Here is a 26,537-nt window from a genome sequence, read left to right as displayed (position 1 = left end):
CATATTTAAGTGACATTTGCAACACGTATGGGTTTTAAACATGTTCAAATAAATGCCCCCAGTGCAAATCACTGTATTTGAAATATATATTGGCTTTAAAAGCAAAAACTATTCTAGGTGCCAAAGTAAAAAAATATTGTAGGGAATACTTAGTAGGGTCTGTAGAATGTATATTTAAGTGATAATGCCCGAGAAGCCGGTGGTTGGAGGATATATTGGCACCGGTGTTGCAGGGCAGTGCCTTAACACATTGTAAATAGATGAGTATTAAAACTGTCACCTGATAAAGCGAAGGGCGCTACATTATGCTGTTTAGGCAGAGGTAAGGATTTTTTAAATATTAATATTTTTGAAGCAGCCATCCTCCATGCATTTCAAATAATAAACACAGCAACTGTACTTTGTTTTATCCAGTTCTTCACTCACAAGATGTAAACCCATTACATTCCTTTACTATGTAACACAGAGATTTACAATAGTCTCATATTTCTATTATCTTATGTCTGTTGACAGATTTATTAGTGATTACGTAATGTTGAAGTCACACAGCTAAATATTTTAACTAAAAACATTTAACCACTTTGAGTAAAACCAGTTGATTTATAAAGTACCAGACTCAATATTTCTGTAGCCTATGGGATACCTTCTAGAGGGCAATCATGTATTGTCATTAGTGCACGTTTTATAAAATTCTAATGCCTTTGTAGGATGAGTGAGTTAATAACCCTCTTACTTGGATTCATAGAATACTGACATTCAGAGAATAGTGACATTCAGGAGGTCATAAGGTCAATCATGTGGTAGCAGACTGGTGTAATAGTTGTGCTTTCATTTACAGTTCAGTAGTGCTCTAAATGTGCAGTATTTACTAAAACAAATCTAAATGGTAATTTCCCATGCTAATGGAAGCATTTACCCAGGAACGGTGGGCGTGACAATTTGAAAGATTTAAAACATAGCATGAAATATTGACCGTTTTTGTTTTGTAGATGACCTCCATGCATTTCAAGTAATAAACCCAGCAAGTGTACATTGTTAGGCAAAACTGTATTTAATGTAACATCTTGTACAGTATTATATTATATATAACCTTCAACAAGTTACATAAACATTTAGTAGATCACATTTAGTAGATCACATTACCATTTTTCCAACAGAAAACATTTATTTCTAAATAAAATTATATTATTCAATTCGGAGTAATGCAGTGTCAAACTTTGGTTGTACAACTTGTTTTTCTGTAAAGAACTTTGCTGGATAATATTGACAGCTTGACTGGTCATTTGGTGATTTTGAGAACAGTTCAGGCTGAGGGGTATGTTTCAAACATCCCCATGTGATACAAATACACAGTGGTCCTCTGTCAACAGGCATCTAGAAGTCATATTGTTCCTACTGGAGGCTGTGTTTCAGTGTTTCATTTCTTTACATTACAATACAATGTTCTGTAGAATCCTGTTATTATACCAACCAGATTCTACAATACCACATTTAACATGTAGTGTTAAGATAATAGATGTCTGGACCAGCCAGCGGACCACAGATTACAGAATGTTGACTGACGGGGGCTTGAATCTGGGGAGAGAAGTCATTTGTAATTTATCAGTAATTCATTTACATACTGGACAATGTTTTGTAGTACAATAGCTTGTCCTATATTCTTATATCATATCATTGGTCTTAGCATTGATTAAGTTATATACCATATTCATTTACTTATAAATATGTTTGAAATTCTTTTAACTCAAACTATTCTGTACACATATTTAGAAAACCTTGAAGGTGTGCCTTACCGTTTCCATTTCCCCCAGACAGCATTGATATTTCCTGATCTGGGGATGCCTATCAGACAGAAACAGTAATTAGTAAAACACATTGGGACAGTTTCCCAGACAGAGGTTACTCTCAGTCCTGGACTAAGAAGCACATTCAATGAAAATGTTCCATTTAAAGTGCTTTTTATTCAAAAACGATATCTGTCTGGGAAACTGGCCCAATAAATTCACATTTCACAGTCAGAAGAAAGCACAAAGTAGTACAATGTGATGAAAGATATTCATAGATTTTCAAACATACCTGTGTAGGTATTTGAGGGTCTATAAAAAGAAGTGAAGTGGGTACCATTGTCTGCAGATAAAATGCCTAGATTTGGTGTTCCTGAGGTTATCTCCCTCACTAGTAGCTCACTAGTAGCATTGATACTGTCTTAGCATCACAGTGTGTGGTGGGAAATGCCTCCACCCACCTGGTGAACCTGTCAATAAGGACTAAACAGTACCTTTTCCTTTCTTTCTGCAAGATCTATAAAATCCATGGCAAGATGGACAAATGTTCCTCTAGGCGAAGGGAAATTACCTGGTTTCAGAGGTGTTCCTTTGGCAATGTAAAATTGCATGCACGAAGCACATTGAAACAGAAACGGTTTCACATACTGAGTCAAATTTGGACAAAAACCAATCCAAAGAAATTGCCTCTATCATATCCCTCCTTGACAAATGGGCCATACCATGGGCCACTTGGCAAACAGAGGTAAACAGAGGGACAAACCCCTACTCCTCCACATACCACACCAGGAGACAAACCCCTACTCCTCCACACCAGGAGGGACAAACCCCTACTCCTCCGCACCAGGAGGGACAAACCCCTACTCCTCCCGACACCACACCAGGAGACAAACCCCTACTCCTCCACATACCACACCAGGAGGGACAAACCCCTACTCCTCCACATACCACACCAGGAGAGACAAACCCCTACTCCTCCACATACCACACCAGGAGGGACAAACCCCTACTCCTCCACATACCACACCAGGAGACAAACCCCTACTCCTCCACACCAGGAGGGACAAACCCCTACTCCTCCACACCAGGAGAGACAAACCCCTACTCCTCCACACCAGGAGAGACAAACCCCTACTCCTCCACATACCACACCAGGAGACAAACCCCTACTCCTCCAGACACCAGGAGACAAACCTCTACTCCTCCACACCAGGAGAGACAAACCCCTACTCCTCCACATACCACACCAGGAGACAAACCCCTACTCCTCCAGACACCAGGAGACAAACCCCTACTCCTCCACACCAGGAGAGACAAACCCCTACTCCTCCACACCAGGAGGGACAAACCCCTACTCCTCCACACCAGGAGAGACAAACCCCTACTCCTCCACATACCACACCAGGAGAGACAAACCCCTACTCCTCCACATACCACACCAGGAGGGACAAACCCCTACTCCTCCACATACCACACCAGGAGGGACAAACCCCTACTCCTCCAGACACCACACCAGGAGAGACAAACCCCTACTCCACCACATACCACACCAGGAGGGACAAACCCCTACTCCTCCAGACACCAGGAGGGACAAACCCCTACTCCTCCAGACACCAGGAGACAAACCGCTACTCCTCCAGACACCAGGAGACAAACCCCTACTCCTCCAGACACCAGGAGGGACAAACCCCTACTCCTCCAGACACCAGGAGACAAACCGCTACTCCTCCAGACACCAGGAGGGACAAACCCCTACTCCTCCAGACACCAGGAGAGACAAACCCCTACTCCTCCAGACACCAGGAGAGACAAACCCCTACTCCTCCACATACCACACCAGGAGACAAACCCCTACTCCTCCACATACCACACCAGGAGACAAACCCCTACTCCTCCACACCAGGAGGGACAAACCCCTACTCCTCCACATACCACACCAGGAGACAAACCCCTACTCCTCCAGACACCAGGAGACAAACCCCTACTCCTCCAGACACCAGGAGACAAACCCCTACTCCTCCACACCAGGAGAGACAAACCCCTACTCCTCCACATACCACACCAGGAGACAAACCCCTACTCCTCCAGACACCAAACCAGGAGACAAACCTCTACTCCTCCAGACATCACACCAGGAGACAAACCCCTACTCCTCCAGACACCAGGAGAGACAAACCCCTACTCCTCCAGACACCAGGAGAGACAAACCCCTACTCCTCCAGACACCAGGAGAGACAAACCCCTACTCCTCCACATACCACACCAGGAGAGACAAACCCCTACTCCTCCACATACCACACCAGGAGGGACAAACCCCTACTCCTCCACATACCACACCAGGAGACAAACCCCTACTCCTCCACACCAGGAGGGACAAACCCCTACTCCTCCAGACACCAGGAGAGACAAACCCCTACTCCTCCAGACACCAGGAGAGACAAACCCCTACTCCTCCACATACCACACCAGGAGAGACAAACCCCTACTCCTCCACATACCACACCAGGAGGGACAAACCCCTACTCCTCCACATACCACACCAGGAGACAAACCCCTACTCCTCCACACCAGGAGGGACAAACCCCTACTCCTCCACATACCACACCAGGAGGGACAAACCCCTACTCCTCCACATACCACACCAGGAGAGACAAACCCCTACTCCTCCACATACCACACCAGGAGAGACAAACCCCTACTCCTCCACATACCACACCAGGAGAGACAAACCCCTACTCCTCCACATACCACACCAGGAGGGACAAACCCCTACTCCTCCACATACCACACCAGGAGACAAACCCCTACTCCTCCAGACACCAGGAGGGACAAACCCCTACTCCTCCACATACCACACCAGGAGGGACAAACCCCTACTCCTCCACATACCACACCAGGAGGGACAAACCCCTACTCCTCCACATACCACACCAGGAGACAAACCCCTACTCCTCCACATACCACACCAGGAGACAAACCCCTACTCCTCCACACCAGGAGACAAACCCCTACTCCTCCACACCAGGAGACAAACCCCTACTCCTCCAGACACCACACCAGGAGCAAACCGCTACTCCTCCAGACACCAGGAGACAAACCCCTACTCCTCCAGACACCAAACCAGGAGACAAACCCCTACTCCTCCAGACACCAGGAGACAAACCCCTACTCCTCCAGACACCAGGAGACAAACCCCTACTCCTCCAGACACCAGGAGACAAACCCCTACTCCTCCACACCAGGAGACAAACCCCTACTCCTCCACATCAGGAGAGAAACCCCTACTCCTCCACACCAGGAGGGACAAACCCCTACTCCTCCAGACACCAGGAGACAAACCCCTACTCCTCCACACCAGGAGACAAACCCCTACTCCTCCACACCAGGAGACAAACCCCTACTCCTCCACACCAGGAGGGACAAACCCCTACTCCTCCACACCAGGAGAGACAAACCCCTACTCCTCCACACCAGGAGGGACAAACCCCTACTCCTCCACACCAGGAGAGACAAACCCCTACTCCTCCAGACACCAGGAGAGACAAACCACTACTCCTCCAGACACCAGGAGAGACAAACCCCTACTCCTCCACACCAGGAGAGACAAACCCCTACTCCTCCACATACCACACCAGGAGAGACAAACCCCTACTCCTCCACATACCACACCAGGAGACAAACCCCTACTCCTCCAGACACCAGGAGACAAACCCCTACTCCTCCAGACACCAGGAGAGACAAACCCCTACTCCTCCAGACACCAGGAGAGACAAACCCCTACTCCTCCAGACACCAGGAGAGACAAACCCCTACTCCTCCAGACCAGGAGAGACAAACCCCTACTCCTCCAGACCAGGAGAGACAAACCCCTACTCCTCCAGACACCAGGAGAGACAAACCCCTACTCCTCCAGACCAGGAGAGACAAACCCCTACTCCTCCACACCAGGAGGGACAAACCCCTACTCCTCCACATACCACACCAGGAGGGACAAACCCCTACTCCTCCACATACCACACCAGGAGACAAACCCCTACTCCTCCACACCAGGAGGGACAAACCCCTACTCCTCCACATACCACACCAGGAGGGACAAACCCCTACTCCTCCACATACCACACCAGGAGAGACAAACCCCTACTCCTCCACATACCACACCAGGAGGGACAAACCCCTACTCCTCCACATACCACACCAGGAGACAAACCCCTACTCCTCCAGACACCAGGAGACAAACCCCTACTCCTCCAGACACCAGGAGGGACAAACCCCTACTCCTCCACATACCACACCAGGAGAGACAAACCCCTACTCCTCCACATACCACACCAGGAGGGACAAACCCCTACTCCTCCACATACCACACCAGGAGACAAACCCCTACTCCTCCAGACACCAGGAGACAAACCCCTACTCCTCCAGACACCAGGAGAGACAAACCCCTACTCCTCCACACCAGGAGAGACAAACCCCTACTCCTCCAGACACCAGGAGAGACAAACCCCTACTCCTCCAGACACCAGGAGAGACAAACCCCTACTCCTCCAGACCAGGAGGGACAAACCCCTACTCCTCCAGACACCAAACCAGGAGACAAACCCCTACTCCTCCAGACACCACACCAGGAGACAAACCGCTACTCCTCCAGACACCAGGAGAGACAAACCCCTACTCCTCCACATACCACACCAGGAGACAAACCCCTACTCCTCCACATACCACACCAGGAGACAAACCCCTACTCCTCCACACCAGGAGACAAACCCCTACTCCTCCACACCAGGAGAGACAAACCCCTACTCCTCCACATACCACACCAGGAGACAAACCCCTACTCCTCCACATACCACACCAGGAGACAAACCCCTACTCCTCCACACCAGGAGACAAACCCCTACTCCTCCAGACACCAGGAGACAAACCCCTACTCCTCCAGACACCAGGAGAGACAAACCCCTACTCCTCCAGACACCAGGAGACAAACCCCTACTCCTCCAGACACCAGGAGAGACAAACCCCTACTCCTCCAGACACCAGGAGAGACAAACCCCTACTCCTCCACACCAGGAGACAAACCGCTACTCCTCCAGACACCAGGAGACAAACCCCTACTCTTCCAGACACCAGGAGAGACAAACCCCTACTCCTCCACACCAGGAGACAAACCCCTACTCCTCCAGACACCAGGAGAGACAAACCCCTACTCCTCCAGACACCAGGAGGGACAAACCCCTACTCCTCCAGACACCAAACCAGGAGACAAACCCCTACTCCTCCAGACACCAGGAGAGACAAACCCCTACTCCTCCACACCAGGAGAGACAAACCCCTACTCTTCCAGACACCAGGAGACAAACCCCTACTCCTCCAGACACCAGGAGAGACAAACCCCTACTCTTCCAGACACCAGGAGACAAACCCCTACTCCTCCAGACACCAGGAGAGACAAACCCCTACTCCTCCAGACACCAGGAGAGACAAACCCCTACTCCTCCACACCAGGAGAGACAAACCCCTACTCCTCCAGACACCAGGAGAGACAAACCGCTACTCCTCCACACCAGGAGACAAACCCCTACTCTTCCAGACACCAGGAGACAAACCCCTACTCCTCCAGACACCAGGAGAGACAAACCCCTACTCCTCCACACCAGGAGAGACAAACCCCTACTCTTCCAGACACCAGGAGACAAACCCCTACTCCTCCAGACACCAGGAGAGACAAACCCCTACTCCTCCACACCAGGAGAGACAAACCCCTACTCCTCCAGACACCAGGAGACAAACCCCTACTCCTCCAGACACCAGGAGAGACAAACCCCTACTCCTCCACATACCACACCAGGAGACAAACCCCTACTCCTCCACACCAGGAGAGACAAACCCCTACTCCTCCAGACACCAGGAGACAAACCCCTACTCCTCCAGACACCAGGAGAGACAAACCCCTACTCCTCCACATACCACACCAGGAGAGACAAACCCCTACTCCTCCACATACCACACCAGGAGGGACAAACCCCTACTCCTCCAGACACCAGGAGACAAACCCCTACTCCTCCACACCAGGAGGGACAAACCCCTACTCCTCCACACCAGGAGAGACAAACCCCTACTCCTCCACATACCACACCAGGAGAGACAAACCCCTACTCCTCCACATACCACACCAGGAGGGACAAACCCCTACTCCTCCAGACACCAAACCAGGAGGGACAAACCCCTACTCCTCCACACCAGGAGAGACAAACCCCTACTCCTCCACATACCACACCAGCAGAGACAAACCCCTACTCCTCCACATACCACACCAGGAGGGACAAACCCCTACTCCTCCACATACCACACCAGGAGACAAACCCCTACTCCTCCACACCAGGAGGGACAAACCCCTACTCCTCCACATACCACACCAGGAGGGACAAACCCCTACTCCTCCACATACCACACCAGGAGAGACAAACCCCTACTCCTCCACATACCACACCAGGAGAGACAAACCCCTACTCCTCCACATACCACACCAGGAGACAAACCCCTACTCCTCCACATACCACACCAGGAGGGACAAACCCCTACTCCTCCACATACCACACCAGGAGACAAACCCCTACTCCTCCACATACCACACCAGGAGGGACAAACCCCTACTCCTCCACATACCACACCAGGAGAGACAAACCCCTACTCCTCCACATACCACACCAGGAGACAAACCCCTACTCCTCCAGACACCAAACCAGGAGGGACAAACCCCTACTCCTCCACATACCACACCAGGAGGGACAAACCCCTACTCCTCCAGACACCAAACCAGGAGACAAACCCCTACTCCTCCAGACACCAGGAGAGACAAACCCCTACTCCTCCACACCAGGAGAGACAAACCCCTACTCCTCCACATACCACACCAGGAGACAAACCCCTACTCCTCCACACCAGGAGGGACAAACCCCTACTCCTCCACACCAGGAGAGACAAACCCCTACTCCTCCACATACCACACCAGGAGAGACAAACCCCTACTCCTCCACACCAGGAGGGACAAACCCCTACTCCTCCAGACACCACACCAGGAGACAAACCCCTACTCCTCCACATACCACACCAGGAGAGACAAACCCCTACTCCTCCACACCAGGAGAGACAAACCCCTACTCCTCCACACCAGGAGAGACAAACCCCTACTCCTCCAGACACCAGGAGAGACAAACCCCTACTCCTCCAGACACCAGGAGAGACAAACCCCTACTCCTCCAGACACCAGGAGAGACAAACCCCTACTCCTCCAGACACCAGGAGAGACAAACCCCTACTCCTCCAGACACCAGGAGAGACAAACCCCTACTCCTCCAGACACCAGGAGAGACAAACCCCTACTCCTCCAGACACCAGGAGAGACAAACCCCTACTCCTCCAGACACCAGGAGAGACAAACCCCTACTCCTCCAGACACCAGGAGAGACAAACCCCTACTCCTCCAGACACCAGGAGAGACAAACCCCTACTCCTCCACACCAGGAGAGACAAACCCCTACTCCTCCAGACACCACACCAGGAGACAAACCCCTACTCCTCCAGACACCAGGAGACAAACCCCTACTCCTCCACACCAGGAGACAAACCCCTACTCCTCCACACCAGGAGAGACAAACCCCTACTCCTCCACACCAGGAGAGACAAACCCCTACTCCTCCACACCAGGAGAGACAAACCCCTACTCCTCCACACCAGGAGAGACAAACCCCTACTCCTCCACATACCACACCAGGAGAGACAAACCCCTACTCCTCCACATACCACACCAGGAGGGACAAACCCCTACTCCTCCACATACCACACCAGGAGAGACAAACCCCTACTCCTCCACATACCACACCAGGAGAGACAAACCCCTACTCCTCCACACCAGGAGAGACAAACCCCTACTCCTCCACACCAGGAGAGACAAACCCCTACTCCTCCACACCAGGAGACAAACCGCTACTCCTCCACACCAGGAGAGACAAACCCCTACTCCTCCAGACACCACACCAGGAGACAAACCCCTACTCCTCCAGACACCAGGAGACAAACCCCTACTCCTCCAGACACCAGGAGGGACAAACCCCTACTCCTCCACATACCACACCAGGAGAGACAAACCCCTACTCCTCCACATACCACACCAGGAGGGACAAACCCCTACTCCTCCAGACACCAGGAGACAAACCCCTACTCCTCCAGACACCAGGAGAGACAAACCCCTACTCCTCCAGACACCAGGAGAGACAAACCCCTACTCCTCCAGACACCAGGAGAGACAAACCCCTACTCCTCCAGACACCAGGAGACAAACCGCTACTCCTCCAGACACCAAACCAGGAGACAAACCCCTACTCCTCCAGACACCAGGAGACAAACCCCTACTCCTCCAGACACCAGGAGACAAACCCCTACTCCTCCAGACACCAGGAGACAAACCCCTACTCCTCCACATACCACACCAGGAGACAAACCCCTACTCCTCCAGACACCAAACCAGGAGACAAACCCCTACTCCTCCAGACACCACACCAGGAGACAAACCCCTACTCCTCCAGACACCACACCAGGAGACAAACCCCTACTCCTCCAGACACCACACCAGGAGACAAACCCCTACTCCTCCAGACACCAGGAGACAAACCCCTACTCCTCCAGACACCAAACCAGGAGACAAACCCCTACTCCTCCAGACACCACACCAGGAGACAAACCCCTACTCCTCCAGACACCAGGAGACAAACCCCTACTCCTCCACACCAGGAGAGACAAACCCCTACTCCTCCAGACACCAGGAGACAAACCCCTACTCCTCCACACCAGGAGAGACAAACCCCTACTCCTCCACATACCACACCAGGAGACAAACCCCTACTCCTCCAGACACCAAACCAGGAGACAAACCTCTACTCCTCCAGACCAGGAGAGACAAACCCCTACTCCTCCACACCAGGAGAGACAAACCCCTACTCCTCCACATACCACACCAGGAGACAAACCCCTACTCCTCCAGACACCAAACCAGGAGACAAACCCCTACTCCTCCAGACACCACACCAGGAGACAAACCCCTACTCCTCCAGACACCAGGAGACAAACCCCTACTCCTCCACACCAGGAGAGACAAACCCCTACTCCTCCAGACACCAGGAGACAAACCCCTACTCCTCCACACCAGGAGAGACAAACCCCTACTCCTCCACATACCACACCAGGAGACAAACCCCTACTCCTCCAGACACCAAACCAGGAGACAAACCTCTACTCCTCCAGACCAGGAGAGACAAACCCCTACTCCTCCACACCAGGAGAGACAAACCCCTACTCCTCCACATACCACACCAGGAGACAAACCCCTACTCCTCCAGACACCAAACCAGGAGACAAACCTCTACTCCTCCAGACCAGGAGAGACAAACCCCTACTCCTCCACACCAGGAGAGACAAACCCCTACTCCTCCACATACCACACCAGGAGACAAACCCCTACTCCTCCAGACACCAGGAGACAAACCCCTACTCCTCCACACCAGGAGAGACAAACCCATACTCCTCCACATACCACACCAGGAGACAAACCCCTACTCCTCCAGACACCAAACCAGGAGACAAACCTCTACTCCTCCAGACACCACACCAGGAGACAAACCCCTACTCCTCCAGACACCAGGAGAGACAAACCCCTACTCCTCCAGACACCAGGAGAGACAAACCCCTACTCCTCCAGACACCAGGAGAGACAAACCCCTACTCCTCCAGACACCAGGAGAGACAAACCCCTACTCCTCCAGACACCAGGAGAGACAAACCCCTACTCCTCCAGACTCCAGGAGAGACAAACCCCTATTGCATAAGCAGAATCAGATAAAGTTGTAACCCTTTTCCATTTTAGTGCCAAAGGTTCACCCTGTTGAGCTGAGAAAATATCTGGTAATGGTTGTTGTATGTGAGTGGTTCTATCAATTGTCAAAATACCAAACCCTGCATGTTTCTTCCCTGTAGTTTGATCTATATATGCAGAACTGTCAACGAAAAGCTCCACGTCAGCATCAGTCAGGGCAGTGTCAGAGAGGTCAGGTCCTTTTTCCCCTTCAAATATGTACTGGGGACACTGGAGGAAAGGGTCTGGGCCTCTTTATTGCTGATTGTCAGAGAAATAGGAACTGTTGGTGTTCTGATTTCCTTGTGGCCAGACACCTCCCCTTCTCCCTCTGTGGTTGATTTCCTCCACGTCCTCCTTGGTGGCCAGGACCAGGCTGGTAACCTCCTTGTGCCTGCTGGGGAGGTCCTCCATAGGTTTGGGATTGCTGCTGATATCCACCTTGTTGTTGGTATCCTCCTCCGTTTCCTCCTCTGAAATATCCTCTTCCTCTTCGGTTCACTCCAGGTGTTGTAACCCATCCTTGATATTGAGGATTTTGTGGACATTGGTTCCTCATGTGTCCAAATTCTCCACACCACCAGCATTGCATAGGTGGCATTCTGGGTGATGGTGTTCCCCATGGATGTGGGTTCCCATAGGTCTGAGGGGGAATTGTACAAAAGGCACTATGAGCTGTGGTTACTGGGTCCTGAGTCTCTCTTTTTCCAATGTTCCAACCACCTATTGACTCTTCAACTGTTTCAACTGACTTTGAGCATAAAACGTCTGTCCTTCAGTTCGAGTTAGTCACAATATAGTGGCTGACGGTATGGTAACCTTCTTACTCTTCTTCTTACTGGCTTGCCTTCCCTTGACTATGTCACATCACACTTAGTGTTATCAAATGTTCCTGTGACCGGATATCTGTACTTTTCTTCTTTGTTTGTCCATTTACAAAACACCCAGTCCAGGTCGGTTTTCAAGTTGGGATATTTGTCCTGTAAATATTGTTTAGGACTAATATGTTTCATTGGTGTGGGACCCACTTTCTCTGCACTGCCTTTGGTTGAATCTGTCATGGTGCCCCGTGATTTTGTTTTAACCAGGTTCTATGTAATGTGGACTGAGTGACTTATCTGTATGGTACTGTAGAAAAACCCAGTTCAATCCCCTTACACAGGTAGTAGAACCTAACATAGGATGATCTACCCAACGCAGGTATATTGTCTCTAACCCCTCTTCTTTAGTTTCGCTACATTCATTCACTAACCACGCTACTGTAAATGGTTCCACATACATGTGGTAAATAACCACAATTGGTTTAAATTGTATTTTAACTTCAGTACGGGGGGTGGGGGTCTCCCTGTCTCCTCTCTTGAGGATGTAATGGAAGAGTTAACTCACATGTCTTTCCCAATATGCAATTCGCAAATGTATCCCTTGTACTAGTCTACACCAGTCTAGATTTATTTCAGTACATAGAAATTCTTGATATTGACTAGCATATATCCATTCACCATATACACAAGAACACCATACATAAATCCAGTGTCTTCCCTCAGGTAAGAACCCCATACATAAATCCAGTGTCTTCCCTCAGGTAAGAACACCATACATAAATCCAGTGTCTTCCCTCAGGTAAGAGCACCATACATAAATCCAGTGTCTTCCCTCAGGTAAGAACACCATACATAAATCCAGTGTCTTCCCTCAGGTAAGAACACCATACATAAATCCAGTGTCTTCCCTCAGGTAAGAACACCATACATAAATCCAGTGTCTTCCCTCAGGTAAGAACACCATACATAAATCCAGTGTCTTCCCTCAGGTAAGAACACCATACATAAATCCAGTGTCTTGCCTCAGGTAAGAACACCATACATAAATCCAGTGTCTTCCCTCAGGTAAGAACACCATACATAAATCCAGTGTCTTCCCTCAGGTAAGAGCACCATACATAAATCCAGTGTCTTCCCTCAGGTAAGAGCACCATACATAAATCCAGTGTCTTCCCTCAGGTAAGAACACCATACATAAATCCAGTGTCTTCCCTCAGGTAAGAACACCATACATAAATCCAGTGTCTTCCCTCAGGTAAGAACACCATACATAAATCCAGTGTCTTCCCTCAGGTAAGAACCCCATACATAAATCCAGTGTCTTCCCTCAGGTAAGAACACCATACATAAATCCAGTGTCTTGCCTCAGGTAAGAGCGCCATACATAAATCCAGTGTCTTCCCTCAGGTAAGAACACCATACATAAATCCAGTGTCTTGCCTCAGGTAAGAACACCATACATAAATCCAGTGTCTTCCCTCAGGTAAGAACCCCATACATAAATCCAGTGTCTTCCCTCAGGTAAGAACACCATACATAAATCCAGTGTCTTCCCTCAGGTAAGAACCCCATACATAAATCCAGTGTCTTCCCTCAGGTAAGAACACCATACATAACACTTTCAATCACTTGTCACCCAGTACCTCAGTACTGACTTGGTTCATCCTCATCTATAACCAAGTTCCTCACACAAGGCTCCATTAGACCCTCAGGAATTTCTAACTATTACACCTGGGATTCTGGGTCATTTATCACATATACATCATATTACGGTCTGTACATGCATGTAGGTATCGACTGTTCCTGTAATTATCAACCCCATGAGTGAGGTGCCACTTACATACTGGAATGAGTCCTCAACCACACAGTGCTTTTTCTAATTTCAGACTTTTGGTTTAACAGGCATCTGCAAATTACCTTCTAATTTGATACGCTGCACAGTGGGATGAAGATCATCCAGACGCAGTGGTCACTCACTCCTGGCGAGCTCACCAAATGTTGGCTGGTCCTTTGCATGGGGTGATGTAAGTTTCCTTTAACAATCAGTCTTCCAGATAGAGGACACAGGAACCTTGGTATAAAACGCTTTAGTAATAAAATGCAATTGCAGACAGTTTCACATACAGAATACCTCAGTAGTCAATAGTAAACATCTGTGTGGCGAAACAGGAGACCACACTCATTATACAACCAACCGTCAATCATATCTTAACATTATTGCATTGGATTAGATAAAGCAAAGATTGTAGAAAAGTTATCCATTTGAATTTTCCTTCCCACCCTTTTGATGATATTTCTCATTTCTGGGGAACCTTCCCCAAGTGAACGCTGCATCCTGCACCAGTATCCAGTAATCTGTGTCTCAAGATATTTTCAAGTCCCATTTGGAGTTCCATAGTCTGGGCTGACATAGACGTTGTGGTCCTGAAGTTATACACACATTTGACTTTCCCCTGGGAAGAGCAGAGGGTTCTCAGCTACTGAAGCTGTTACCTAGCAAGGTGAAGCTAATTTACACTCATCACATGCTCCTTTCCATTTTAGACCAGTCTGTAGGCAGAGCAGAGGGTTCTCAGCTACTGAAGCTGTTTCCTAGCAATGTGAAGCTAATTTATACTCATCACATGCTCCTTTCCATTTTAGACCAGTCTGTAGGATGTAGGCAGAAGCTGATATGTGACCGCCCTTCCGAAGCATCTTACCAGTGGTGCCCACATGAAAAGCTAGCTATTCGGTGACCCAAGTGGGGACAGTTCAGGCTGAGGAGTAAGTTTCAAACATCCCCATATGATACAAATACACAGTGGTCCTTATACCAACCAGATTCTACAATATGAAATTTAACATGTAGTGTTAAGATTTACTATAGATGGCTGGACCAGCCAGCGGACGACAGATTACACAACGTTGACTCCCTGACTGTGACGGGGGCTTGAATCTGGGGAGAGAAGTCATTATCAGTAATTCATTTACATAGCTTGTCCTATATTATTGTATCATATCATTGGTCTTAGCATTGATGACTTGACAAAGCTATAAACCATATACATTTACTTATGAATATGTTTGAAATTCTTTTAACTCCAACTATTCTGTACACATATTTAGAAAACCTTGAAGGTGTGCCTTACAGTTTCCCCCAGGCAGCATTGGTATTTCCTGATCTGGGGATGCCTATCAGATAGAAACAGTAATTAGTAAAACACATTGGGCCAGTTTCCCGGTCAGACATTACTCTCAGTCCTGGACTAAGAAGCACATTCAATGAAGATTTTCCATTTTAAAGTGCTTTTTATTCCAAAACTAGGCGCAATCTCTGTCTGGGAAACTGGCCCAATAAATTCAAGTTTCACAGAAGAAAGCACAAAGTAGTACAATGTGATGAAAGATATTCATAGATTTCCAAACATACCTGTGTAGGTATTTGAGGGCCTATAAAAAAGACAGATGTTCAATATTGTAATAAACATACCATGTAACCATGACGATAACAAACATATATATATATATATATCTACTATATGAGAACATGTAGCATTCAGAGTAAACTGAATATCACAGGCAATGAAAGCCTAGTGGTTAGAGAGTTGGACTAGTAACCGGAAGGTTGCAAGTTCAAACCCCCGAGCTGACCAGGTACAAATCTGTCGTTCTGCCCCTGAACAGGCAGTTAACCCACTGTTCTTAGGCCATCATTGAAAATAATAATTTGTTCTTAACAAACTTGCCTAGTTAAATAAAGGTTAAAAAAAACAATGAATGGTACAAATACAATTCCAGTCATCTTACCTATGTTTTGTGTTGTTCTCACCATTTTTCTTCTTCTCATAAATAAACAAACACCAGCTATGATCAGAAAAAATAGAACACCTATCAGAACACCAGCTATGATTTCAGCTGTGGGAAGTGAGGATACTCCACATTCTGAGTCCGAAAAAGGAGTTCCTGGTTTAATTTCCAAGAATTCACATCTGTTAAAGACAAACAGAGGTATGTTTTTTAAAGTTTCTATTTGAGTATATTAATGTATTTATATCTTCAGGGGAATAACCTTTTGAACTAACTAATAAATGTCCACATTTACTCTGTATGTGGTTGACAAGATGTTAATGATCCATCTGAATGAGTTTTATCAGGGCAGACAGCACACACAGTATCTGTAGATGTTGTTCCTGCAGAAATACATGTTGAAATATGAATGAAAATCGCATTTGTTCCCCCCTTTATTTTTAATTCCATAAACTGTAATGATTGTTCACACTGAAGATAACAACTTGACTCAATTGAATTATGACAACACAATTAGTGTAATGAGTGAGACAGAAGACCAACCTGTGTGACTGATGTATTGACCAGGTTCACAGCTGCTGTGTCTCTGGGCTGCTCTACAACCATCCTTAGTTGGGTCTAGACAGTAGAACCCCTCCAGTGTCCCACAGACAGTGTCTGATGAAGGTCTACATGGCTGCTTTACCTTCAAACCCAAACCTAGAGAGAACATGGCATGTATTATCTGATGCAGATTACAACTGACATATCTTCATAGCATAACAACACAGACTAACATATCAGTGTTTGTGTCTGGCTTTCGGTACAGACACACAGCACCACTCTTACCTGGATCACAGCTGGTACACACTTTGCATTTTATGAGACCATTGGGCTCATCAAGGAAAGTAGAATCAACACAGGGCACACAGCTGGTACTGGTGAATTCAGTACAATGCCTATGTACACGATTTCCTGGGGAAGAGAATCACAATGTCATGTTTTTCTGTTAGTGTTGATGATGTATTGACGTCTGGTGAATCATATGATGTAAAGTGAGGGTCCTTACCTGGTGAACACATGGGACAACATTCATCCCTTATTCTGTACTCAGCTCTACCACATGCAATACAGATTCCGATGCTTTCAAGCACCAATATAATAGGTATCTGGAAATAGAGAAAGAAGTACACTATTCACTCAAATTGAAACTGATGTGTATTCATAAAACTTACAGAACAAGTTAATTTTCCTAACTAAAATATTCACTATTCAAATATGTAATAATATAGAACTATTTTTTAAACTGGCTTTTGTAAATGTGGTGTCGTACTGTGAATTGAGCACACTGTTTGGTGCCAGGAATTTCTGTTGCGTGAAAAGAGCCTCGTACAAACCATCCTGATCTCATGAGTTTACATTCTGTTTCACGGCGTACAAGGCTAGTAAAAAGACTCAAAGCCACAATGTGCAAGTCAGAAATGTTTCTCTTACAGTCCATATCAGGCTTTCAAACTGTGCCATGGTTCCTCATTCTTCCCCAACTCACTGGAAAGACCCACGTACCAGATTTGTGACGTGTTTTGAAGTATTGAGATGAACAGACCTGTTGACTTAATGTATTTTAGTACATGCACTGTATAGTAAGAATAGCTCTTATATTCTGCTTAAATATTGCATACACTGCGCAGTTAATAAATATAATATAGTAATGTACATTGGCTGGCCACCCCTGAGTTAGTCACCACCATCAATGTGAATAAAAGTTTACTGAATCATAAAAAATTACCTTTATTTTTGTAAATGATCTTGCCAAATTAAATCACAGAAAAGTTGAATAAACTAATCTGAGAAGTGTGAAACAGAAATTGGCAAATTATTATTAGAGAATGCTGCCATCTTGTGGTGAAGTAGCCTTGTACATTGAGTAAAGTCCATTCTACCAAAGACAGCACAGTATGAAGACAGAAACTGATTCACCAATAGAAATCCTCGATCACAATTGTAGGCGACGTCATGGCTACTTTGGCTTGCCAAACTCATGCGTAGAAACACGTCATCGGGTGTAACGGTCGTAGAGCTGAACTGCGCATGTGCAAAATATCAACTCAAAGGCCCTCTTTCGATATAGAATTGTTTTTGACGAAAATGAAAACGTGTGAATTTGTCACTTTTCACGAGGTTGAAGTAATAACATGTTCAACTACTTAAAACAAAAATGGTAATTTATAAAATCTGAACTTGACATGTAAATGTGCTCACCTTCCCACAAACTTTAGACCATGCAAAGTTTCTAGTTGGTGAAGTATAGCATTGAAAATAGGCAAGTAGACTAGTATTGTGTGCAAAGGGGGGGGGGGGGGGATATGATGGACAGGTTTATTCATAACAATAAGGTTAATAACAAAATGCAATCATTTGCCATTAGTTAGAAGAGAATCTATTTAGTTAATCTTAATTTTAAAATAATTACATAGGCATCTATTTCCTAGTCAATTATTTATAAAATGTTGTTTTGAGGATCTATTCTCTCCACCCCTTTCATCTGCACTGATGGGTCAATATTTGACAGTTAATCAATATGGTTGCTGAAATCATCATCAGGTAGATTTTTGTGTTTGCTTTTCATGTATTGTGTAATTGTTATTGATTGATGTTCATTCAGGGCTCATCTGCAAAAGAGACCATTGTCTCAGCATGACTCCCTGCTTAAATAAATACAGTGTTGATGGCCTTTAACTCCACCCATTATTCACCACAAATAAACTCACTGTATTCCCCCATTATTCACCACAAATAAACTCACTGTATATGGAATACATACTGGCTTTTAGAGCAACAACTATTCTATGTGCCGCAGTGAAAGTGTGCATGTTTTGGGGTCAGTTGTTTTTACATACACACGGTTTATAAATGAGGCCCCAGGTCTGTTTGGTGTGTTTCGCAAGCATTCTACCACCACAGCAGAGCAAAGTCTGTCTGGGCTGCTGACTGGCAATCATGTGATGTTGTGTTACTTATATTATTTTGTCGGTTTATTCAGTTGCAAGCAAACAAGAAAGCATTCATGAATAATGACAAGGCCATAGCGTTTAATATTGAAAAGAACTGCGACAATTCGAGTGAGTTTTAGCAGCGCACTTTTAAAATCAGAAGAGAGTTACGGGAGATGCAGAGGTAGAACAAACAGTATGTTGAAAACGAAAGCGAGAAAACAGCATAGCGTAGGCCTGCCTATTCGTTGTAGTAAAATGACACAATCATTCATCAATATGAAAATATAATATTCTTAAAGTTATGCTACAACGCGGAACATGTAAAGTAGGTTATTTCTACGTAAATACGTCATATTTATATTACCGCAGTCTCGAAGTAGATTCCTCAGGATGTCCAAGATGGCGTCGCTGAGGGCGTGTTCTCTCGCTTGTCAAAGCAACATTGAGGGTTAAGTGGTTTTAACAGTCTTTCATTGGCTATCACTGTTGAAAGAAACTAACTACAACTTGTTTTAGCGGCATAGGATAAGTTTAGATTTCGTTTTTGTCAAGTTGAATTGGAAGAACACGACAGAAAGACAATAATAAACGGAATATCCAAGCCTCACAGAAGACGGCAGACATGCTAGCTGGCCACGACGAGAACCAAAGCAGCATGGCTACACAAGATGCTGCGAGCTCAAGCAAGAAAGAACAAAACAGACCAGGATGAAAGTCCTGCTACCTTTTTACCTCAGACTCCAATTAAAAATCCACCGGTGAAAAAAGTAAGACATTTCCATGTCTGAACTTTTCTCTGCAATCCAGTCCCTGTCCACTAAACAAGACGCCACGTTCTCCAGTGAGTCCATCAGAGCGGGCCACCGAAGAAACATCAAAGAAGATCGATCAGTTGTCAGAAACTGTCAGTCAGCTTCACAAAATTGTGAGCGAAAACGAGGAAAATATAACGTTCCTAGAGAATGAGTTTTAGAAACTGCAACCCCCAAATAATGACCTGTGAGAATGTAGCTGAATTTCAAAGGTACTTTCGCAGGTGGAATCTGAAAATCCAATGTGTAAAAGAGGTAGAGGAATATTAGGGAAGCAGTCATTAATATCCTGGGAAAGGTGACTCCGTGCATCAAAGACAAGCTAAGAGACGTGATCGACTTGGGAAACGAAGATATGATGGACCACCTCGCAATATCATTTTGCGCTTAACTATGCGCCATTACAGGGACATAATCTGGAAAATGACCAAGCGGAACACGTTTCTGGACGAGAAGAAGCTCCGCATCAAAGAGGCTCTGATACCGCAGGATCAGGCTGCCAGGGAGAAAGTGTGGCCGCTTATACAGAAGGCAAGGCACGACAAGAGGAAAAGAAGGCTGGGTTCAAGGGCCCACACGCGTTTATCGAAAAAAATAATGATTACTGGGTAACTCTGTTGACATTAACCGAACTGGAACTGTGAGTACTGCCATGAGTAAATGTACCGCTTGAACTAAGTTAACCTATGAACACTAGCCAAAAAAAGGAAATTAGCATATTTTTGCTGTTAACCACGGCTACCTCAGTTGAGCGTAATTTTCCGTCGGAGTAATCCCTCTCAAGGTTCTCAGTTTTATTGTTCACATTACCACTTATTTTATCTAATTTGTTCTTTCTTTTTTTAAATGCAGGAGGTAGTTTTCAACTCACTCAATATCCTTGGTCTGAATGCTAGGGGTTTGAGAGATCTTACAAAAAGGAAAGCTTTATTTTTATATTGTAAACGCAGGAAACTCATTTCGGGTGAAAGTGATTTGAAATTTTGGAAATCACAATGGGGAGATATGGTCTATTTCAGTCATGGATCAAATCATTCTGGTGTTTTGACACTGACACATTCACAAGTTTAAAGGTGACATTCTAGAATCCACATCTTCACAGGATGGGAGATGGGTCATAGTAACTGTTAAACTTGACAATGTTATTTATCATCTGTAATGTATATGGACATAATTCACATGCTCCTAATAAGACCCTTTTTACCCAATTTACCAGAAAAGTACAGGATTTATGCAACAAATACTCAGAGGCGTTTCTAATTATTTCAAGGGATTTTAATTAAACACCTGATGCATCTGTTGATCGTTTTCCTCCTAGAACGAGTCAAAGCCTTCAAAATAGCAATATCATCACTACATTATGCAAGGATCTCTGTTGATGATGCCTGGCATTATTTCAATCCGGATACAAAGGGTTATACCTGGACCAACAAAACTATGTCACGTAAATCTAGAATAGATTTTAATTTCTCCCATTTTGTTATAGATGTAGATCATCAGTTGACTCCCTTTTCTGATCACTTGATTTCCCTGAACTTGCAAGCTATTAAAAAAAAATCTAAAAAAGGTACTGGAGGATATTGGAGATTAAACACACTTAAAGATCCTACTCTCGTTGGAAACATCAAATTGTTTTGCAAGTAAAGTCTTGGGTCATGGAAGTATTTGGCAATTTTTCAAATATAAAGTCAGAGTTGTTGCCATTAAACGTGCCAAAGAGCTGATGCACTTAAATAACCTTAGAGAAAAGGAGTTGATGAGCAAGCTTGACAGATTACCTTTCTTTAGAAAACTCAAGTTGAAGAGTCTGTATTTAAGTTTTTACAACTAGAACAACTTTACACAGACCTGGCAACGGATGCCTTTGTAAAGTCAAGAGCAGAATGGATTGAAGAGTGGGAAAGAAACACTAGTGACTTTTTTTGCACTTGAAAAGAGAAACTACAAAAAAATCTATAACTGCACTCAAAATTAATGTTTTATGCAAAGATCCCATTACAATAACATTTGTAAATGATTTTTATGAAACCTTTACAACTCACAATTTCTGGAAGATGGTTGGGAAAGCTACATCTGCCACATTCAGAATTAATGTCCCTGTAATTGAGGATGATTTCCACTCAGTTTGCGATTCACCTGTGTCAATGAAAAAAGGGAAATCACTATTTTTAACATGTTTCAAGATTGCATTAAAAAGGGGGAAATGGTCTCCACTATGAAACAGGGCCTTATTTCACTGATCCCGAATCCTGATAAAGACCCTTCTCTCATTGATAATTGGAGACCAATTACTTTATTAAATATTGATTACTAATTGATTGCTCTGGTTTATTTTAAAAGATTAAAGGAATAGATACCATTATAAATGAGACTCGAACAGGATTTATGAAGGGCCGTGACATGAACTCTAACATTCGTTTAGTCTTGGACCTAATAGATTATTAAGATGCAATGGACTCAGATGCATTTGTCTCATTTCTGGACTTCTGTAAAGCCTTTGACACAATTGAAGATTAATCTCTTTAGGTCACTTAAACTTTTTGGATTCGGTGAAAATTATATCGAAGTCATTCGCATGTTTTTTCAAAGATATAAAAAAGTTCTGTGTTAAACCTTAATACTTCCAAAAGATTCAGTATCAACAGAAGTGTACGACAGGGATGCCCAATTTCGCCATTTATTGTCATTTTGGTTGTTGAACTTCTATCTCTAGATATTCTGAATAATGCAAATCTGTACGGCTTAACCATTTAACAAAGAAATCAAAATTTCCCAACTGGCTGATGATACTACTCTTTTTTTAAGAGACAAAGACCAGGTCGCACATTTTCTATTGCATCAGGATTAAAACTGAATGTCTCTAAAATGTGAAATCTTACCTTTATTTGACTCTGATAAAGAAAGAAAATATTCCTGTAAAGGACTGTGTTAAATATTTAGGAATACATCTGTCAAAACACCACGTAGTCAGACATTTGAATTTCTCCTAAAATTAAGAATATATTTAATAATTGGCTACAAAGAGATCTTTCTATACTTGGGAGAGTACTTCTGTCCAAGGCAGAAGGGCTGTCTCGTTTTGTGTACCCCTCATTGTCTTTATTTGTAAATCCTTCTACTTGTAAAGAGATCAAAAAGACCTTTCTTGACTTCATCTGGAAAAATAAGTCAAACTAAAAACCGTCAGTCCTCTAATAAAAGAGCTGAAGGAGGTCTGGAAGTGTTGGATTTTGACATAACACTATCAAGATTAACTGGTTGAAAATATGTTTTTATCAATACTGACTCAATATGGTATTTCATTCCAAATAATGTGTTTAATAAGTTGGGTGGTCTTAAATTTTTACTGAAACGTAATTATATTCCTGAAAGATCACCCGCTAAATTGGCTATGTTTCACCAACAAGCTTTAATGGCCTGAAATGTTTCCTGCACAATTTTTCCCCACAAAGCCCTTTTGTGGAATAATTCAGATATAACTGTAAGGAATACGTCATTGTTCTACCCCAGCTGGCATGAGAGGAATAACGACTTTGTTCTTGATGTTTGACAGCAGGGGTAATATTCTTACATATGAACAATTTATAACATTGAAACAGTTTCCAATACCTTTCAGAGTTTATTTCTGTGATCAAAGCCGTTACCAGTGGTCTAACTACACTAATGAAAACTCATCTTAGCTTTGGTAATGATCACACAGTTTATCCAGAACTCAGATTGGCGTGGGCTTACTTGAGATCTTGTTGTAATAAATATATAAGACAAATTCTCCATTCACAAAACCAAGTTACACAGAGAGAAATATTTCTGGAACAGGTTTATTCCTGACATTGTCTGGGGAAAAAAAACATGGTTAAGGCCTTACAAATAGTGTATACCAAACAAATTTAAGGAAGTGGACTTTCATTTTACATAGAATTACATGGATATATTTTGTGTTATCCAAATGTGGCTATTGATGGATGATATCTGCGTTTTCTGTGAAAAAGGTGAGAATCTGTCTCACTTGTTCTTTGAATGTAAATTTGTGTCAGAATTTTGGGAAAACCTTGCAGAACACTTTACCATTATGAACACTACCCATGTTTTTGACATGAAGGATAGAATAATGTTACTATTGCAATGATAACAAGACCATTGAAATTATTTTTTTTATTTTTTTTATTCTTGTTGCCAAATACTATACACAAATTCCAAAATTACACATTTGATTGAATGTAACTTATTAAAACATTAACCTTAAATAAAGGTGTTCTCAACTAGCCTACCTGGTTAAATAAAGGTGTTCTCAACTAGCCTACCTGGTTAAATAAAGGTGTTCTCAACTAGCCTACCTGTTTAAATAAAGGTGTTCTCAACTAGCCTACCTGGTTAAATAAAGGTGAAATAAATAAAATAAAAAATATGTTTGGCTCAGTGGGGTGTGCACCATATTGGAGGTTGACGGTAGTTGTAGTATTGTAACCCCTCTTTAAAGGATCAGAAAATACTGATGGTAGGTGAGGAAATCACTCATCTGTCAGTTTGAAGAGGTGAAGATAGACCAAGAGATCACTGTGCTTCAGGAGGAGCTGACAACTGATCATTTCTCATAATGAGGATGTGGTCAGAGGTCAGGTAGGAAGTAGGAACTTCTCTGTACTGTATATTTCAGAGTTCTGTGAGTATTTCAGCTCATGTACTGAACAACAAGTTGTGTCCTTTGTCCATTTGATAAGGTTTAATGTGTATACAGCCATATACTGATTACCACAGCAGCGTTCTAACTATAGCAGTGCCATCTGTCCATCTGCCTTTGAACCATAAAGGTGGACCAACATTGAAACTAAAACTAAATGAAAAAGAAACAAAATAAAGTAAAAACTTGAAGCTTCAGTTTACAAGACTCTTCAAACTTAAACTGATACCAGAACCAACAGAGAACACACATCTATTATTAAATATAAAACCTGTCACACTAAAATAAAACCAATGAAAAGCCAAAATTGTATAGAAAAAGTGAAAATGCAGAGCTGAAGTAACCTTGGTCAACTCATACTTGTGTGTTTCTTTGTTTTGAAAGTGGAGTTGATAGTGCATCTGTCAGGAGGTCAGGAATTGGAGAGAGGTGAAAAAGGAGGAGCAGGAGAAAAGCCAGCAGATAGCCAGACTAGAAGAGGAGCTCCACAGGGTGAGAGGCCAGCCCTGTGTTGGGTCCTGAACATGAAGGGTTCCTAGCCCTGTTGGACAGAGAAGCAACTCACTGAGACAGAACACCAAGCCACACAGCCTGAGGTTAACCCTTAGTTAACTTGGACAGAGTTAGGAATTAATAATTTGTTAGCATTTGAAATTGATATAAAGGCTGCACACAATGTTATTTTCTGAAATATGACCTAAAACTGATCTAATCTTGTATGGTGGCCTTGTTTGTGTCTTGGAACATGGTCACAAGCACAGCTCTTCAGATAGAGAATTATGTGGACAGTGAGGAGGAAGACAGAGTATCACTTACCGAACAGATGAGAAGTAGAGAGAAACAATGAACAACTGATGAGTTAAGAGGAGGACAGGAAGAATCATGTGATCTATTCTGGTGTGTTCTCATGGAGATACAGTATCAAACACAGCTGTAGAGCCAAAACTTTGGGAGGATGAGCCCCCAATACCAAATCTGCCCCTAGTCCCTTTCCCCTACCCCCTTATGACTGGTGTAGATCTGACAGGATTGGATAGCTGAAACGAACACTTTGAACAGATGACTCTTATTGTATGTTTTCCCAATCAATACTGTATTTGTACTCTGCAGGTACAGTGAGTTCCTTGTGTAAAGGAAGGAGAGCTGATCACTGCTAAAGGCCAGCAGGATGAGTTGAGACAGAGGCTGACGAACCAGTTGGACCAGCTACAGGCCATGTCCAGGAAGGTAGTAAAGGACAGGTTGGTTCAGCTACAGGCCATGTCCAGGAAGATAGTAAAGGACAGGTTGGTTCAGCTACAGGCCATGTCCAGGAAGATAGTAAAGGACAGGTTGGTTCAGCTACAGGCCATGTCCAGGAAGATAGTAAAGGACAGGTTGGTTCAGCTACAGGCCATGTCCAGGAAGATAGTGAAGGACAGGTTGGTCCAGCTACAGGCCATGTCCAGGAAGGTAGTGAAGGACAGGTTGGTTCAGCTACAGGCCATGTCCAGGAAGGTAGTGAAGGACAGGTTGGTTCAGCTACAGGCCATGTCCAGGAAGGTATGAACATGCTTTGAGTGGGTAGATTTGCATATTAGGCTACGTGTGAGACTATGGGTTCCACACAAGCTAAATCAAGGACACCTCAAGAATTTAATGTGGCTTCTCTATGACCTACCTTTACTTTCAGTTCACCTGTTTATGTGATGGGAAAACCAATGAGGAACTCATGGTGATGCTGGAGGAGAAGAATGACACCCTGAGGCAGGTTGCGACACACCTTCCCTGTTAC

At 44.6% G+C, this 26,537-nt stretch overlaps 1 protein-coding gene across 10 annotated transcripts; it reads right to left on the bottom strand.

Moving 5' to 3' along the window:
- Window positions 1-1,030: 1,030 nt before the first annotated feature.
- Window positions 1,031-20,733, bottom strand: LOC110532762 (tumor necrosis factor receptor superfamily member 14). 10 transcript variants are annotated; one of them, XM_090185360.1, is made up of 11 exons: window positions 19,638-19,925; window positions 18,067-18,124; window positions 17,772-17,883; window positions 17,347-17,446; window positions 17,127-17,252; window positions 16,842-16,997; window positions 16,594-16,681; window positions 16,299-16,480; window positions 15,922-15,941; window positions 15,641-15,683; window positions 14,581-15,447 (listed from the first exon to the last, which is right to left on the bottom strand). In XM_090185360.1, exons 3-11 carry the CDS (start codon window positions 17,799-17,801, stop codon window positions 15,407-15,409), a joined length of 786 nt encoding a protein of 261 aa, XP_090041486.1. In that variant the 5' UTR covers window positions 17,802-17,883; window positions 18,067-18,124; window positions 19,638-19,925; the 3' UTR covers window positions 14,581-15,406. The 10 variants fall into 10 exon arrangements, with proteins under 10 accessions (XP_090041483.1, XP_090041487.1, XP_090041486.1 ...); XM_090185363.1 differs by having other exon boundaries at window positions 16,299-16,355; window positions 19,638-19,706; XM_090185357.1 differs by lacking the exons at window positions 14,581-15,447; window positions 15,641-15,683; window positions 18,067-18,124 and adding exons at window positions 1,031-1,575; window positions 1,794-1,842 and having other exon boundaries at window positions 19,638-20,733.
- Window positions 20,734-26,537: the final 5,804 nt, after the last annotated feature.

This window comes from Oncorhynchus mykiss, chromosome 9 (genome assembly GCF_057628025.1).
Source record: "Oncorhynchus mykiss isolate SJ-2025 chromosome 9, ASM5762802v1, whole genome shotgun sequence".
NCBI lineage: Eukaryota > Metazoa > Chordata > Actinopteri > Salmoniformes > Salmonidae > Oncorhynchus > Oncorhynchus mykiss.
Note: the sequence above shows the minus strand (reverse complement) of the source record. Positions and strands in the feature narration are given on the sequence as shown.

Bases quoted from the DNA above. Each gene is read 5' to 3' on its own strand.
- LOC110532762 (XM_090185357.1), bottom strand. From the start codon at position 17,801: ATGGCACAGTTTGAAAGCCTGATATGGACT. The intron at 17,447-17,771 runs GTAAGAGAAACA...CTCTATTTCCAG, and splicing joins TTGAAAGCCTGATATGGACT to ATACCTATTATATTGGTGCT. The intron at 16,998-17,126 runs GTAAGAGTGGTG...TGTTCTCTCTAG, and splicing joins GTGTACCAGCTGTGATCCAG to GTTTGGGTTTGAAGGTAAAG.